The sequence below is a fragment of the Lipotes vexillifer genome, unplaced genomic scaffold (assembly GCF_000442215.2).
Source record: "Lipotes vexillifer unplaced genomic scaffold, Lipotes_vexillifer_v1.1 scaffold231, whole genome shotgun sequence".
NCBI lineage: Eukaryota > Metazoa > Chordata > Mammalia > Artiodactyla > Lipotidae > Lipotes > Lipotes vexillifer.
Window position 1 is genome coordinate 3,390,402 of NW_006791822.1, and position 18,711 is coordinate 3,409,112.

General features: G+C 40.6%; 1 protein-coding gene across 1 annotated transcript in view; it reads left to right on the forward strand.

Moving 5' to 3' along the window:
- SEC24D (SEC24 homolog D, COPII component) overlaps window positions 1-18,711 on the forward strand; it is a 112,709-nt gene that overhangs the window by 1,016 nt on the left and 92,982 nt on the right. The window contains 5 exon segments of the mRNA XM_007464854.1: window positions 1,404-1,562; window positions 9,484-9,613; window positions 14,645-14,793; window positions 16,367-16,645; window positions 16,908-17,035. Coding sequence (XP_007464916.1) covers window positions 1,445-1,562; window positions 9,484-9,613; window positions 14,645-14,793; window positions 16,367-16,645; window positions 16,908-17,035 — 804 coding nt within the window. The 5' untranslated portion in view covers window positions 1,404-1,444.

Below are 18,711 nucleotides of genomic sequence, written 5' to 3' on the forward strand. Positions count from 1 at the left end.
TGCGCTTGGTTGGATGAGCTTGACCAAAGCTCAGGCTGCCACGTCTCTCTCCGCTAAGTGGGAGGAGGGAAAATATATTGTCAGTAACACAGTGGACGAGCAGGCCTATCTCTCCTTTCTTTAGATCTCCCTTTCCAAGGAGAAGAAAGTGGTCTTATAATATTTTTACTTGGTTGCTTTAATTTTGGAGTCTTAGAGTTTAATATGAAAACGAAACCAAATGAAGAATGCAGTTTCCAGAATATAGATTTCAGACCTTAGCAGGTTGCACTGAACTTTTAGCTTAAAAGGTAGCACCATAAAATAACAAAAGGAAGAATAGTCCTATTCTGGGTGAAGAAACTTGAGAGAAATCATAGAATCATTGTTTTATATCCGGAGAGGCTTTTAGAAGCTTTATTTGGTAAGAGGGAACTGATGCCCAGAGAGGTTCTTCAGCTTATTCCATGTCACACAGCCAAGTATTGGCAGATTTGTAGTGTAAACCCACTTCTCTTGCCAGGATTCAGAGATTTTTCTATTATAAATTTTTTTTTAAGAATAGTTCTATGAAATGTCTCTTATTTATGAAACTTGGAGAAAATGACAAATTTAAAACAAATTGATGTTTGGGTTCTGAGTAGAATCAAGATAGATCTGTTGTATTTGTGAGGTGTGTGTGTGTGTGTGTGCCTAAACACATATGCAATTGGACTTTTTCCCTTAGTTTCTTAAATATATGTGCATATGTTCTTAGAGGTATGATATTTAAATCAGAAAGAAAGTCTGTCATCTTTGACTGAGAAACCACTGACAACTCTCAAATAGTTGTAGGGTGCCACCTGGCTTCATCAATGTATGACTCATAAAGTCAGTCCATTATCAACTTACCTTCTGCTGTATTTGTTGGACTTCTGATTTCTCTTTATCCTAACTGCCTGGTTAAAATAACTAATTAGGATAGCACTAAACTGACACAAGTCAAAACATCTGATTGCAGACTACTGGCAGTTCTGCTGGTCAGTCAATTAAATGACAAGGTGATTATTGCCAGTGACAAGCTCTGTGCTGTAATGGGGCTGTGGAAACCAAAGGCACCAAAATAGTAGATACGTTTATGAGAGACTCTCTGTGAAACAGTTTAGTCTTACAATGAAAAAGTGGTTGGCAGCTGTTATTCAGGATTTCATGCCTGAGAATTTGCCTAGGGCTATAGAAGTGACTTGCTGAGTTCCACAGAGCTATGGTTAGAGCCTTTTTAGGGGGTAGTGATATGATATATTGTATGATATGAAGCTGTCTCATGCACCTGATAATTGTACCTTTCCTCAAACCATCATAAACATTTATTAACAGTGTTTATATTTTTAATAACGTTAAGTGACTCAAACCCTCTTGTTAACAATTTCTTTTATCTGTTGCAGGGTTCTTTTATAGAGCTGTTCCTTGGAATGATATTTTCATAATGAGTCAACAAGGCTATGTGGCTACACCTCCTTATTCTCAGTCCCAGCCTGGAATAGGCCTTTCTCCACCGCATTATGGGCACTATGGGGACCCATCTCACACAGGTTCTCCACCAGGTAAAGTGCATTGTTTTGACCCATATGTGATTATCGAATCTCAGCCTCAGAGACATAAGATGTTCTGAAAGAGCTTTGGAAGAGTTGAATGGTCATTATAGATGATGCAGTGGCTTGAGATTGTAGGATTATTTGGAAAAGCCTACCTCATTAGTTTGGTTATTGCATGGATCAGATTGAGTTTGTTTTTTAAATCTAGATAAAAACAAAGACACTTGCTGAGTGTTATGTTTTTACTATTAGACTTGCTCTTGCTATTAATCAGTGGTGTGAGGTTATTGTAAACACTAAAACCCCCCACAAATTATGTATGTGTATATATATATATATATATATATATATATATATACACACTATATACTAAATATATGTATATTAAATATATACATATGTTGATATTGGAAAAATATCATTAGATTTGTATGCAGAAGATTACTCAGTGATGATAATAACAAGAAAAACATGGCCTTGCTTTGAAATCATTATTGAATAATATTGGTTGCCTTAAAATATGGTACCCAGCAGGGAATCTTGGCTTTGGAGCAGAGGTGGGAGAAAAAGGAGTAATGGAGTGGGATTGCTATTGCTCTGATGGCAGTTGACACGATGTAGTCACCTCTTGTTATCAAGGGGCTGCTCTGAGGGACCAAGTTTCAGCGTCAGAAGTGAGGCTAATACCAGCTTATTTCGGTTCTGATGATCCCAGATTCCCTAAAAATATTTGTGTAAGACAGTTCTTGGGACTTCTGAGGGAATTCTGAGGAATTCAGTTCAAATCCTTGGTGGAAATGGGCTGTGTATAAATCAATGACTGTCTCTTGGGGTTCACTAAGACTGACTCAGGTATGTAGGATCCAGGCTGTGCTGAGTAGCATGTATGGGGTGCAGAGTCAGCCAGGGGTGAGGAAAGCCTCTAGGGAGGCTTGGTGGTAGCAGCCATGCACAGTTTGCTGTAGAAGGTGCTGTGAGACTGTGAATTTCCTGTGGGAAGTCACTCTGATGACTTAGTCTGCCCATAATTTTTAAAAACCTCCGGATGAGGCATCCTCCTCTTGTCCAGGACCAGTCCTCCCCATGACATTTCTAGGTCTGGATCCTGTAGGAACCATTTAACCCATCTTTCTCTGGTTTCTTTCTGTCCGGTGGTTCATTCCCGCTCAGCATTTATATATAATGATAATTATAAATTTCTCTTTGTAACTTTCCATGTATCAAAAACTGGTCCTAAAAGATTTACGTGTATTATTTTCTTTAATCCTCATGCAGTGCTACTCAGGACGTTATTAGCCCTATTTTGCAGCTAAGAAAACTGAATGTCTGGTATACAATGATTTATCCAAGGTCACAGAGCTGGTGGTGTAGCCAAGATTCATGCCCTGGTCCCTCAAGAAAACAAACAACAAACTCCAATACACACCTAAGTATAACATTCAGTATTATTCACTTTTCCTACCTGTCTTCACAGCCATCTTCTTAAACAAGTACTCACTTCACTCACTCACTCTCCATCCTTGCCTTGCAGCCCGTCCATGGCTCAGTGTGGTCTCTGCTCCATAGCTTGGGCCCCATCCACCCTTCCCCTTCTCCCACCGGGGTCATTGGTGGCCTCCTATTACCAAATGCAGTAGAAGCTCTCCTGTCCTCTTTTGAATTTGACACCGTTTACTGCTCTTGTTTGTACAAAACTCTTTTCTCCTTTGGTTTCAGTGACACTATCCTTTTGTTATTTTTCTTGGTGGGTTTCTGGACATCTAAGGAGTTCCCACCCCTCTACATGACCCTTAAGCAGTGCTGTTTTTCCTTCTTTCTTCTGTCTCCACCCCTCTTTTCCTCTCACTCTGTAGATTTTTTCCCTGAACCGTATCGTTCCATATAAAGTACTAGTCTCTCAGATCTATTTCTCCAGTTCAGATGTCTCTCCTAAACTCCAAATCTGTATTTTCAATTGCCCACCTGTTTACATAGGTATATCAAACTCATCGTGTCCAAAATAATATAGTATTTTTTTATAAAACCTATTTTTTTTATGATATTCTGTATCTCACCTGGCAGCTATCATTCATTCAGCTACCCAAATTAGAAAGTTTCACTGTTTAAAAAAAATCTCTTCCTTTTACCTTCTCTAATCCAAATTCTTCTGGGGTAATCGTAAATGTCTTTTCTACCTACTTCCTCCTTTTTATCCTGTTGTCACTATTCTTGTTCCAGCCATCCACCTCTCGCCTGGATTACTAACATGGTCTCTTAACCCTCTCTCCAGTACTGCCTTTCTCCAAACATTCAGTCCTGTGCTGGAGGGACTCTTATAGCCTGCAAATCTGATTCTGACTTTCTTTTGCTTCAGACCTTTCCAGGACCACCAGAAAGCCAACCCGTGCCTCTGTTTTCTTCCTCCCAGCAGGGCAGTACCTCACACTCCTCCTTCTGGCTCAGTTCACATGTGTTGCTTGCGGACATTTCTGACCATTATTCGTCCTCAAGCTTATTTGTAAATCATCTTCTCCTGTGTTCTCTAACACCTGTGCAGCCTCACTACAATTTACCATACTGTGTATAATAGATGTGCCTGAGCAGAGAAGGTCTTCATTCAATGTATGTTCGACGAATGAGTGAATGGCCAGCTGCTGCATTCATCAGCAAAACACTCAGGTGTTTACCAATAATAAAAAAAATCTGTCTTTGTTGGATTAAATCCTTCATGCTTCTTTCTCCTTATTCAATTCTCAGATGGATACCAGGCTATCCGACTCTGTATATGTACCTTTCTGTAAATTATGGTGTCTTTGTTTAATGATTTAAGGCGGTCACTAAATTACCCTAGCCTCTATTTCTCTGTGCTGAATGACCTTAGATCTCTTAGTCTTTGGTCATCACGTGCCTTCTTTTCTAGCCTTTTGGTGATCCTTTTGCTATTTTTTTTTTTGTGACAGACACAGGCAACTTAGCTGTGGTTCCTTGAAATATCTATTTTACTGTAGATCTGGCCAGTGCTAAGTCTTGGTTTGAATTTCTTACATACCGTATTGCCATTTGTGCCTATTGTGTAATGCTAGTGCTATATAATAACAAATATAACAGATTTATTGAGTGAGCAAAATACTTGTGGAGATACGACAATGAATAAAATGAAGCTAATCTCTGTCCTTATAGTACTTACTTGTCTGGCAGGACAAGCATTAAGGAAGTTGACAATGACAGTGTGGGGGAAGCACCATCTTGAGGAGGTAGAGGTGGGCTGGAAGCACACAGTGGGTGCACCTAACCAAGGCTTACAGGTGAAGGGAGTCTTCCTGGAAGGAAAGACTTGAAAGATGAGTGAGAGTTGGCCAGGTAAGGAGGCAGCTTGCTGGGGTTGGGGAGGTGCCACTTTTGAAGACCTGCAAGAGGTTTACCATGGCTGAGGTATACAGTGTGAGCAGTGAGAGGTGCCTGAAGTGGAAAGTGGGGCCACTAAGACTTTATTTAGGCTTTATTCTAAGGGCCGTGGGGTGCTGCTGAAGCATTGTAAGCTGGGAAGGGTCACGATCCCGTGTATATTTTTCAGTTATACTCCACATTAGGAAGAGTGTGGAGAAGGAATCAGAGTGGGCACACTGCTTTCTGGAGCAAGGTTTCTTGTCCTCAGCACTGGTGACATTTGGGGCCAGCTAGTTCTTTGTTGTGGGAGGCTGTGCTGTGCATTGTAGGGCCTTTAGCGGCATCTGTGGCTTCTGCCCATTATTATTAGATACCAGTTCTCCCTCTCCTCTCCCAGCCTCCGGCCCCAAGCCCTGGCAACCAAAAGCCCTGGACATTGCCTGTTGTCCCTTCAGGTGCAGCATCGCCCTTGATTGAGGACCACTGGTCTGGAAGCTGAGGGGCAAGAACTGTCGGTGTCCTGGAACTGGGGCTGGGGGCTCTGGGGGTGGTGAGGCTTCTGATAAATAGTGAGCTTATGTAGGTACAGCACCAGGCACAGTGCCTCAGGAACAATAGTCATTACAGTTCTGCCCATATAATAGGGAGTTTATCTTTGTTTATTTTAGATAAACTTTTTTTAACAAATGGTTTTTAATTTTGGTTTTAGTTTGTCAGATCCAGGGCCAAATCCAAGATGTGCTTTTCTGTGATGTTGTTTTGGTTGGGGTTCTTTTGCCAATAACAGAAGCCAGTCTAGCAGAAAGAGAATTGTAAAAGGGTATCGGGGAGCTAAGATAATATTAGAGAGTCAGAGAACCAGGCTTGGGACTCTGCGGTCCATAGAGTGCGCACCTTACATGGGGCTATTCCGTCAGCAGCCACTGCCTGTCTAACCTGGAGCCACCATCTCTGCCCCCTGGCCAGGGTCTCCCAAAGGTGTGTGGCTTTGCTGAATTTAGAGCACATGGCAGCCCAGTTTATAAGGGAGTCTAGGAAATGGAGATTCCATCTTTCCAGCTCAGGACCATACAGAAAGGCAAGCCAGAAAGGAATTGGAATTGGTATTGAGTAAGCTGGTCTATAAAATCTGTCACTGCATTAAAGACCAGTTTATGATTTTAGATATTTTTCTTTGAGCATAAGCATAGTTAGATCTTTCTCTTGGTATGGTTTTGCTTTCCTATTAAACTTCTCATACTGCTCTATAAAGAACCTGATTTCTCTTTATCTCTGACCACTTATGAAAATGCCAGTGATGTGGCCAGGCAAGGACTATGACTTTGCAGATAACAGTGATACTGACTTCCCTTTGCCCTGAGTATAGAGTCCAAATGGCACCCAGGACTTTGCAGTCTGACCCGAACCAACCTGGACAACCTCTGCTCCAGCCACTTTCCCCACCATCTGTTCACACGGCACCTTTTGCCAGTCCCTGATCACACCATGCTCTCTCAGGTCTTCACTTGAGCTTTGCCTTCTTCCTGGAATCCCCTATCCTGTCTCTGTACTAAGACAACTCCTGCCTGTCCTTCAAGATTCAGCTCAAGTAGTCCTTCCTCTTTGAACTTTTCTTGATTCCCCTAGGAAGAGTTAGGTAGTCCCTCTGCATATTACAACACTCGTCACAGGGCACTGTAATTGTTTACATGGTTATCTCTTCCCTAAGAGCTCTTAGTGCCTCAGAGGCACATTGAATGTATGTTGAACAAGAATGAGTTTGAATCATTGCTATACAGTTAATTTCCAAAAATAAAAGGGATTGACATGTCCACACTACTATATTTAAAATAGATAACCAACAAGGACCTACTGTATAGCACAGGGAACTCTGCTCAATATTATGTAACAACCTAAATGGGAAAAGAATTTGAAAAAGAATAGATTCATGTATACGTATAATTGAATCACTTTGCTGGACACCTGAAGCTAGCACAACATTGTTAATCAACTGTGCTCCAATATAAAATAAAAAGTTAACAAAATAAAAATAAAAGGGAAAGAACATTTTAGTAAGATTGGTGTATGACATTTCTGCTTGAGTAAGAACGGTTTTTTGTTTTGTTTTGTTTCGGTTTTGTTTTTAGAAACAAGTTAATATGTGCATCTCATGTACACATGACATGAGTAACTCCGAGAACAGTGTTTTGATTTTCTAGACATATATATGAGGGTTGTTGATGAAATTGCTGTTTACCTACTTATTTAAGAAACGAGAATATCTTTAGTTTCTTGTAGTGCATGTGATTGTTTACTGCTTTAGTGCTAGTATTGTAGATTTTCTACTTTTGTCCAAAATAATGTTTTAAAAATGAAAATACTAGTGTGCATATAATTATGGTATATATGTCTTGTTAGAATATAAATCCTTGAAAAAAAGGGCAAGAGATATGGCCAGGGAGAGAAACTAAGATTTCTTGAGAGATTACCTTTATTTATCGGGCATTGTTCTGGATGCTTTTATACCCATTGTCTCATTTAATTCTCAGAACAATCCACAGAGACAGGGGACATTATTGCCATGGTACAGTGTTAAAAGCTTAGGTTTCGAAAGAACAACGTGTCTTGTCAGGGTCACAGGTGTTTAATGGTAGGGGAGGAATACAAACTCCAGTCTGTGTGACTGCAAGTCTCATGTTTTTCTAACTTTGCTGGATTTGGGGTTTAAACTCTATGTAAAAATAAGAGTAATATTTGTTGTTTTTGTTCTTGGTATATGGAAGATGGCTAAATATACTGTGACTGTAAAGGAAATATAAAATTTTTCTTAAGTTTGAGGAATCCTGTTTTAAGAAAAGAAACCTTTGTAAAAGTTTCAATAATATTATTCATGAATATTGCCACCTCACTGGTTGTATTTCATTCTGCATTACCCAGGCATCTGAGAGCATGTGCTCCAAAGAATTGGCCAAAAAGTTCGTTTGGTTTTAAGTAAAAATAAAAGGCACATTTTTCGTTTCACCAAGAACTTTATTAAACAATGTATTCATTAACGTATTCATTAACCGAACGAACTTTTTGGCAAACCCAGTGTGACAATGGAAGAAATTCTTTCGGGGCTACTGCAAGGTCATCCAGTCACTTCCCTTACTGTCTGAGAGAATAAACTTTCTAGAAGAAGATAAAAGAAGAAAGGAGATGTTGAGTTTGAAATACCGTCATGAGGTCAAATGGAGGAGTGCACAGAAGCCAGCCAGGAGGTCACTGGTGATGGTGCCAGAGAGGAAAATGGGGTCAAAAGTAAATTGAATGGTAGAAAACAAACTTATGGTTCAGGGGGTAAGGGAGGGAGGGATAAATTGGGAGATTGGGATTGACATATACATGCTACTACATATAAAACAGATAACTAATAAGGACCTACTGTATAGCACAGGGAGCTCTACTCAGTACTCTATAATGGCCTATATGGGAAAAGCATCTAAAAAAGAGTGGATATATGTATATATGTAACAGATTCACTGCTGTACAGCAGAAACTAATACAACATTGTAAACCAACTATACTCCAATAAAAATTTAAAAAAAAAAAAAAAAGTAAATTGAATGGCCTGGAGCAAAAACAAGCAGGATGGAAGTAGAGAGAGCAAATAGAAGAAGTATACTTTTTCTCTTTTTTTATTTTCCTTTTAAAAGACTGAAAGAGGTGTCGCAAGTAATCTAGTGTAAGCCTCTCCTTTTGCAGTGAGGGAAAACTGAGGTCCACAAAGATAAACTTCTTTCCCAGAGCCATCCATCTGCTAGTAAGTGGCCGGATGGGGCGTCGAACTGCTCTAACCCAAGCTCAATGATTTTTCTCCTGTACCATGATTTCTCTAGAAGAAGGAGAGAAAAATGTCTGAGAACGGTTTTAAAGAGAAACCTTTAAAGATCTCTATTGGAGAAGAGCTGCTTATAAATTAAAACGCCGGCACTGCCAAGAGCATCTCTTAATCACGTGTGATTCCGTATTTTGTATGAGTGACCGTGATGACTTGAGAAGTCCCTCAACTCTTGAGAATCCTGGAAAAATTATTAATTCTGAAGGCTGTGCTCTGGATTCGTTGGAGAAACAGATGCTATTCTCCATTCGTGTTCCTCCTGCTGTAACTCAAATAAAGACATTTTCAGAGGTCTTTTTCCCCCCATAATTAGAGTTAGGTTGTTTTGTGATGCCTCATACTGTTTTTTTTTCCAGATTTGTATTCTGATATCCAATGGACATTTTTCACTGTGTATTCTAGCATTCTTTGTGTGATAGTGTGTTCCATCAAGGTGCCTCTCTACCAAATGCAAAGATTTATTTCTTCTATTTTAGTTTCTGTTTAGCGTTAAAAGGATTTCTGCTCTCCTATCATTGTGATGGTCAAATAGTGATGCCACAGCCTGGCATTGGTAAGCAAGATGGTTAAAGCAAGTGTGAAGGAGAACTTGTTCTAACCTGTTTTTCCTCCTCCGCCTCCTATTTTGCATTTTTAACCTAATATCTTTGTGTCCTCTCTCTTTGCACTTTCATACTCTTCTAAACTCATGTCCTTCCCTTGCAGGTATGATGAAGCCAGCAGGGCCTTTGGGGGCTGCTGCCCCCGGGGGGATGCTGCCTCAGGGCCATCCGCCTCATGGACCCCATCAGTTTGGCCAGAATGGAGCTCATGCCCAAGGTCCTCCTCTTCAAAGGTGAGCGAGATTCCAGCCCTCATTTGTATAATCTACTAAAATTATCTTACAAGTCCCTTCTACACTTGCATGTTGGTTGATTGAAACTTTGACCTCCTGATACTGCCCACATCCTCGAAAGGATCTACTGGAAAACTGCCAGGAAACAAAGCATTTAGAGAAGTTAGGCCAGTGGTAAAGCCTGTGGATTTGATGTGGAAGGCGCACGGATGCCAGTGAGGGACTCTTGAAAGGCAGGGTGATAGTAAAAACAACATGGGGAATAAATCACCTGTGTTTATAAATTAAGGAAGGGAGAAGTTGGAGGCAGGCCTGGAGAAGCCAAGGTATGAGATGTGGGAGATGCTGGGACCGGACCATGCAACCCCCCAGGACTGTGCCCTGGGAAGGGAGTCCGCATCACACCTTCCCTGCTGGAATCCCATTTTTGTTTGTCCTGTGAGGTGTTGCTGGTGAGAATCCCAGTGCCAAGCTGTACACAGTGTTTACGTTGGAATTTCTCCAAGGATCACCCAGAGGCTTCATTTCCCAGGTTCCTTTCTCAGGTTGTCTGGCTGCAAGGTTGGGGTTGGTGGAGGAGTAACCCTTCTGGAGGATTCTGGACCTTTTGCTGATGGTGAGGCCATTTCGTTACCCTTTGAAGGAGCCTGTAGTCCCTGCTAGTGGGAAAACTCCCTCTGGAATGTTTTAAATCATCAAGTTCATTCACTGACAGGGCATTTGTGAGGTTGACATTCCCTGGCTCTTGTCTGTTGTGATAACATTTGCCATTGACGTGGTAGCTCTGAGATGCAGAGTGAAGGTTGATGTAGGAATCACTGGGTGAGTGAGACTGAGTAATTGGGTTTACATGGGATCGTGGTTTGAACAAGGAGCACGAAGTCAAAGGGCCTGACTCAGGACCTGCCCCTCCTGTCTCTAGCCTCAATAACATGGTGGGGAGGCACAAGGGGAGGGCAGAAAGCCTGAACCAAGACGCTGCCTCTGGTTCAAGCAGTTCACTAGCCTTGTAATGCTGGTGACGTTCCTGGGCCTCTAGACCGCATTTTCCTCACTTGTAAAATGAGGAAGTAGAATTCTCAGTCCAGAGTATGGAGGAGAAAATCTGGAGTACATTGTTGTGAACTGCAAAGCAAGTCAGATGTTTTTTTTTTTTTAAAGAAATGCAAAAACTGAACAGCCACTTTGAAGTTAAGAAAAAATTTGAGTCACTGGTATTAGCCTAGATTGGATTGATCTTTTTGGTTATTTCTACTTGTTTCACTTGAATTAGGTTGCTTAGGAGTAGGTAAATCACAGACGTTGCCATCAGACCGATCTAAGCTGTGTGATTGTGAGCTCAGCACAGCGTCTGGCACAGTGATGAATAGAGGCTCTAGGGTCGGGCACGTTTGATACCCTTGGCTCAGGGAGTTCTGGCTGGATAAGTTACTCTGCCTCTATGTGCCTTGGTTTCCTCATCATAGTTGTAACAATAATAGTGTGGTGGTGAGGATTTTGATCACTAATCCATGCAAAAATCCTTACACAGTGCACAGCGCCCATGAAAGACAGTGCATGTTAGCAGTTATCAACACCGTTTCCACTGGATATGGAAAGTCTACGGTCTCTTGCTTGCCCTTCCTACTAGCTCAGTGTTGCTGCCCACCACAGCTCGGTTTAGGAATCTGCCTTTATTGTGATTCCCAGGGAAGCACTGACAGATTTTGCCCCATCTCTTCCTCCACTGTTCATTTGCCTCAACTTGAACTGTGAATTAAAGGTTGGAAATGGGATTTAAAGATGGAAAAGTCTAGTATTCAGGCTAAGCCTCCATGGTGAGGCTGCCTAGCCTCATGGAACGTATTTCTGTGTACACAGTTCAGTGCAAGAACAAAGGGCTCCGAGACTGTGCAGGTGAATCACACCAGTCTGATAACAGGGATTGTCAGAGAGCATAGATCCCATATGACCTAGCTATGGTTATATCACTTCAGGGAGTCATTTAGAGGACCCATCATGGACCCATCATAGAAATCTTTTGATTTTTACCATATCTAAACTGTCGAATAAAAATGTGATTAATTCAGAGTCATTATGTTGATTTAAATTTAAAAATTATAAGTTTTATTTTTAAATGTTGCTACTTCAAAGGTAATGTTTCCTAAAACTTAAAAATCATACCTAATCACTTGTCTTTTGATGTTGGCTAAAGCGGAATAAATGTCTTAAACTTCTAAGTGGTACTAAAGTTATCTACAAAGTGTTACTGCTGGGTGGGATTAATCTCCTAAATAAATTCTATAACCTAAAGTTCCATTTTTTAATTATAGGGGGAAAAATCAATTGTAAGTGTTCTATTTTGACCAAGAAATGGCAAATTGGGTGGGAAGGAGGTTGGAAGGAGACTCATCTTCCCAAATCGAAGCTATCATTAGGGTGAATCTAATAAGAAATTGGTTTCAATGGAAAAGGAGAAAACAAGAAAAATAAGAGAAATACATACTTGTTTTCTCTTCCATTTGTGTGTGTATGTGTAAAGCAATGACATGATTGGGCAGAGCTTTTGTTTTTCTCTAGTCTGTGGGCTGAGTATTTAAAAATCTAGATTTTTGTATCAGTCAAATCTTGAAAAATTTGGTACCTTATCTCCAAATTCTAACAGGCTTCAGCATACAGCTCACTTCTTATGCAATTTGTTGTAAACTTGAAAATGAAAAGTATTTGAGGTTGAGCAGGCCACAGACAACTGAGTCAACTCTCCAGAGGTTTAGGGGTTAAACTGAGGCTAACTTTTCATGTTTTGTTAATCCTCTGGTTATGATCCTTTATGGTTCTTTTTGGTTCTTTATGATGGTGAATCTGCCCTCTTCTGACAGTCAATGAAACAGTTAATTAAAATATGTAATAGAATGTTTCTCAGCCCAGAAATATGTTGAATGAAGTAAATCAATGATAAATATTTAAATCTATATGATTGTTAATTCTAACCACATTATATTTACAGCAGGGAAAGGGATTGTTTCATTTTTATGGATTGAAAGCTGAAAGCTACAGAGAACTAAGTGGCTTGTCCATGCTCACACATCAGCTCTCCAGGCTAGGGTCAGGGGCCTGGATTCTCACCTAAGCTCTGACACCCACATGCTGTGTGGTCTTGGATAAACTAATTTAGTAAAGTAATGAAATTGAAAAATATTAAACCACTCTGTATGTTTAATATGTTTTATTAATCTCTTTTTTCATATGTATGTCAGAGTTCTTTTAAATTTTTTTTTTTTTTTTTTTTTTTTTTTTTGCGGTACGCGTCCCTCTCGCTGTTGTGGCCTCTCCCCTTGCGGAGCACAGGCTCCGGACGCGCAGGCTCAGCAGCCATGGCTCACGGGCCCAGCTGCTCCGCGGCATGTGGGATCTTTCCGGACTGGGGCACGAACCTGTGTCCCCTGCATCGGCAGGCGGACTCTCAACCACTGCGCCACCAGGGAAGCCCTAAAATACTTTTTATTAAAAAATTATTTAATAAAAGTTACCCTTTGCTTTTTTACTTTTTACTTTTAAGTTGATAATATTGCATTTAAAATCCAGATCTGTTTAAGACTTAGTTGATCAGAAAAAAAAAATTGTGAATTTCTGATGCCTAACTCCTAGGATATGTATTACGCAATGAATGATGAGTCGCTTTTTCGAGTCAAAAAGTAATAGCTAATGGTGTACATTCTTTCATTCTGTATTTTAAATCTTTAACCTTTTGTTAAGTTAAAAAAAAATACTTGAGGATGCTTGTCATAACTTCCATTTGAAACATATTTCATCCTACCTGTACTATCTCTATAAAAAAACAATTCACAGAATGTTATATTTTAAAAATATTTTTAACATCTGTGAAATATCTCTGAACATGTTTTGGGGAATTTTTTCCTCAAATGATCAAATAACACTACCCACCCCCTCCTCCCATTAACTGCTGGTTAGCCCAAGCCCTGTAACCATACTTCACACTACAGCCACTAATACATTCTTGTAGAGAATGTACATTCTGCCTGTGTGCAATTGTTTCATATATCTATGAAACTCCATGCATGAGTTTTAAGAAAAAGCATCATTTCTTGAGAAAAAGAAATGATTTCTTTTTATGATGCAGTGGATTTACAAAACATATCTTTTTTTTTTTTTTTTTTTTTGGCGGTACACGGGCCTCTCACTGCTGTGGCCTCTCCCGCAGCAGAGCACAGGCTCCGGACACGCAGGCTCAGCGGCCATGGCTCACGGGCCCAGCCGCTCTGCGGCATGTGGGATCTTCCCGGACTGGGGCACGAACCCGTGTCCCCTGCATCGGCAGGCGGACTCTCAACCACTGCGCCACCAGGGAAGCCCTACAAAACATATCTTTAAGACAGTTCTCAAAATCATTTCTAAGTGATCATAAAGATACAGTCGCAAAGCATTTTAGTTTTCTTGACTTCTGGTCTGTTGACCATTAGCCCTAGCATAGATTAGGCTGTGATGGACCCAACTTCCCAAATTGATTTCCAAAACTTGTTCTTTATGTTAGAACTTTTTTTTTTTTTTTGGCTAGGTGTCTTGATATGTTTAGCATGTAAGTATAGATATGGGATGATGCTACATGATTCATTTTGAGCTCACAGTGAGGTTAATTAAAGATTTAGTGTATAACTGCTATATTTAAAATGGATAACCAACAAGGACCTACTGTTTAGCACAGAGACCTCTGCTCAGTGTTATGTGGCAGCCTGGATGGGAGGTGAGTTTGGGGGAGAATGGATACATATATATGTATGGCTGCATTCCTTTGCTGTGCACCTAAAACTATCACAACATTGTTAATCTGCTATACTCCAATATAAAATAACGAGTTAAGCAATAAATAAATAAAAGATTTAGTGTATAATATCGGTCATTTTCCTAGTGCCACTAGATGGGCTGATTTAATTTTACAAGTTACTGGCATTTGTTGTATGTCATTTGCATATGAGACTATATGATATTTTGCATATGAGACTGTATGATATTAACACCCCTTTTCTCTCTCAGATTTCCTGGCCCTCCACCTGTCAACAGTGCGGCCCCCTCCTACGCACCATACTCACCCTCTATACAATCGTCTTACCCAAGTCCAGTGTCCACTTCATCTGTTGCCCAGCTGGGCACTCAGCTCAGTGCTATGCACGTCAACAGCTATGGTAACAATTTCATTATTCATGCTCATTGACTGTCTTCTCTCATGAGTATTTTTACTAAGAAAGGTTTTCTTCAAGTTCAAAATAGACATACCTCTGGCATACCATATTGAAGTAGTATTTGGACATTTTCCTATAAATCATCTGTGTTATGTATGGCAATAATTGTTTTTTTCCAAATCATGCTGCCATTTATTTCAAGATAATTGAAGGGCCCTCAGAATACCTTATGTTCAACACCAGATCAATAAAGAACAAAAAATGCTGACTTCACAAACATTAGACCAGTGAAATTATTTTAAGAAATGTGAGGGTAGTTTAACCCTGTGTTTATTATGAGGCCCCCAAATCAAAAATATAGTACTCTTTGTTTCGCAGTGCTTTTGTTGTTGTTGTTGTTTTTAATATAAATTTATTTATTTATTTATTTTGGCTGCGTTGGGTCTTTGTTGCTGTGCGCGTGGGCTTTCTCTTGTGGTGAGCGGGGGCTACTCTTCATTGCAGTGCGCGGGCTTCTCGTTGCGGTGGCTTCTCTTGTTGCAGAGCACGGGCTCTAGGCGCACGGGCTTCAGTAGTTGCAGCACATGGGCTCAGTAGTTGTGGCTCGCGGGCTCTAGAGCACAGGCTTAGTAGTTGTGGCGCACAGGCTTAGTTGCTCTACGGCATGTGGGATCTTCCCGGACCAGGGCTTGAACCCTTGTCCCCTGCATTGGCAGGCGGATTCTTAACCACTGCGCCACCAGGGAAGCCCCACAGTGCATTTTAATTCTGCATTTAGATCATGGGAAGAATGGAAGCTCAGATGCTGTGGGACAGAAAAGAGAACAATAGGAGAGAAAACAGTTATAGTACTGAGATTAACATCAATAGCAATGCTGTATAAGAGCCATAGAAATTTTCTCTGGAACAACAGCATAGTCAGCCATTTATCTTGATGACAGATGTTTTCATTACTTAAAGTTAGTTTCTTAAAAGTATCATTAAAAAAACCCCTCAGAGTATTTCTTTTTACTGGTTTCAAAATGGCTAAGTCTCCAAAGCAGCAGCAGTGCAGTTTCACATAATCAAAGAAAGGAAAAAATAATCTGGTTTTATCATTTCCAGTATAATTCGATAGAATTTTAGTGGCCCATCCCTTCTCCTTGGTTATTTCTACCTACTTCCAAAATCCATTCGATCAAGTCAAGCACAGGATGCAAATAATTTATTGACTTGAGTGAATAATGCTTGTCACGCAAAAAAATTTTTTTCTTCTGTATGATTTTCTGTATTCTGTACCAGATAAAATTCCTGAATTAATGCCATGTGTCATGAAAAGTGAATGCAACTGAGTTAAAATTTATCCTACTAATTTTCTCACTATCATTATAAATGTTGCTCCACTTGTATGCAGTGCTCCAAATAGCATTTGTGTCACTTTCTGAATGATGATTTCATCTTTTGGGGAAAAAAATGTGACTTGTACGGGTGCCTTCTTGCTTTATTCTGAAAAAGAAGTGTCCCTGTTGTATATGTGGTAGAAGTCAGAGTGTTGAGAAGTGTGGCATTTAGGTGGGCTGGTCTTTTTCTGGCCTAGGTTCGGGCATGGCTGCCCCCAGCCAGGGCCCCCCTGGCCCTCCATCAGCAGCAGCAGCATTCCAGGGTCCTCCACAGTCTCTGCAGCCATCCATCTTGCAGCCTGGATCTCAGGTTCTCCCACCACCACCCACTGCACTAAACGGCCCCGGTGCCTCACCCTTGCCTCCATCAACGCACAGACAAGACGGGCTCCCCGGGCCTGCTCCTCCGAACGCCCAGTACCAGCCCCCGCCTCTTCCAGGACAGACACTGGGCCCTGGATATCCTCTGCAGCAGGGTAGGTGGGCAGGGCTCAGAGGAAGGCCTTGGGTCCCCTGGGGGTACCCTTAATTGGGAATCAGATTTGTTCCTATGTTACTAGGCATCTATCACTTACTGTTTTTGAATAGTGTGGCAAGTGCAAAGTAAAGGGGAACTGTAAATGCCTTATTAATATGAGAAATGCAAGGTGCTTGACTGAACAGTGTAATATTGTCAGTGAGCCCTACATCTGGGTTTGGGGATTATAATAATTTCTTTTTAAAATTTTTTCCAAGCAGCCAACTATGGCCCCCAGATGGCAGGTGCACAGCTCTCCTACCCAGGAGGCTTCCCCGGAGGTCCTGCACAGATGGCTGGTCCACCGCAGCCCCAGAAGAAGCTGGATCCTGACTCTATCCCCAGCCCAGTAAGTGCTCTTCTCACTCTTACAGTCTACCTAACAAAAAACCATTCTTCATTCATTGTTCTCAGAAACTCTTCAGTTTGTTAGCATTTATCCTGTCCTTTATTGTCAAAGCACAATACCCATCACATGGATAAGGCTTGCTTCCTTCTGTATATGTATGGGGGTGGTGAGGGTGGGTTATGGCATACCAGAGGTCTCCATGAGAGAAACAGCCTGTGCAGATTTGTTTTTGGTATCACGTAAACTTGGCAGTATCTGTTGATGTTTATATTCACATATATTGGCAGTATGTACTGATATTTTAGTAAGAGTATAGTCTATATAAAAATGCTATTTTAAGAAACTAAAGGACCCTTTTCAGGATACTCATAGGAGTACAAAGTATTTGGCATATTTTAAAAAACTGTTCTAAATAAAATTAGAACTGTAACTTAATTCTCCTCCACGCAAGTGATTTTCTTTGGTGAATTACTTTTTAGTAACTATATCAGTTGGCTTTTATTAGGTTAATCTGCATAACAAACAGTCCCCAACTTGGCTTACATCCACAAAGATTTATTTATCACTTGTGTTACATGTACACTGCAGTAGCTGCAGTTTGGTTTTAGGTTCTGCTCCATATGCCCTTATCATTCCAGAATCTAAGGTGAAAGAGTACCCCTTATCAGGGACATGTATTCTCATGGCAAAGAGAAAAGGAGGAAAACTGGTCAAAAGGTGCAATAGCTGTTAAAGCTTCCAGTCAGATGTGGTACATGTCACAACCACACACATGCCCTTGGCTGAAACAAGTCATACAACAAAGTCTGATGTCAATGGGAGAGGGATGTAAACACTTCCCTCAGAAGAAACTGCAAGTCTTATGGCTTTGAGCAGGGATATAAAGTCCTTTGGAATAAGAATGAAATTGTCTACAGTTAACTTGCATCTTTGAAGTGGTTCTATAAACATGAGTAGAAAAAGTTAGAAAGAGACTAAGGAGCACTAAGAGGTATTATATTTCATATATATATATATATATATATGTATATATATATAGGGTCATGATGTTATATATATATATATATATATATATATATATATATATATATATATATATATATATATATATATATATATGTGGCCTAACTTTTGCATGTAACAAACCACCAGCGAACTTAGTAGCTTACACCACTATTTATTAATGCTCATGCGTCAGTAGGTCCTCTGGGCTGGGCTTGACTGATTTTGGCTGGGCTTGCTTTGTGCATCTGGGGTCAGCTAGAGGCTTGATTGGAGCCCAAATGGTCTATGAGTTTTCTGCGGTTGCTATAATCCAGTACCATAACCTGGGTGGCTTTCCAGCATCTGGTGGCTCCAGGCATTCCTTGGCTTGTGGCCGCATCATTCCAATCTTTGCCTCTGTTGTCATATCACCTCCCTCTCTTCTCTGTCTTCTCTTCCGTGTGTTGACCTCAGAACTCCCTGTGCCCCTCTCATAAGTTTCATGTGATTCCATTTGGGGCCCACCCAGATAATCTAGGATAAGCACTATCTTTTAAGATCCTTAATTTAATCAATTATTTTGCTATATGCAGTGTCAGTCACAGGTTTCAGGGATTAGGACATGGATGTATCTTTTTGGGGGGCTATATATTCAGCCCACTATAAATGGTATCATTCATGCATTTGGTATT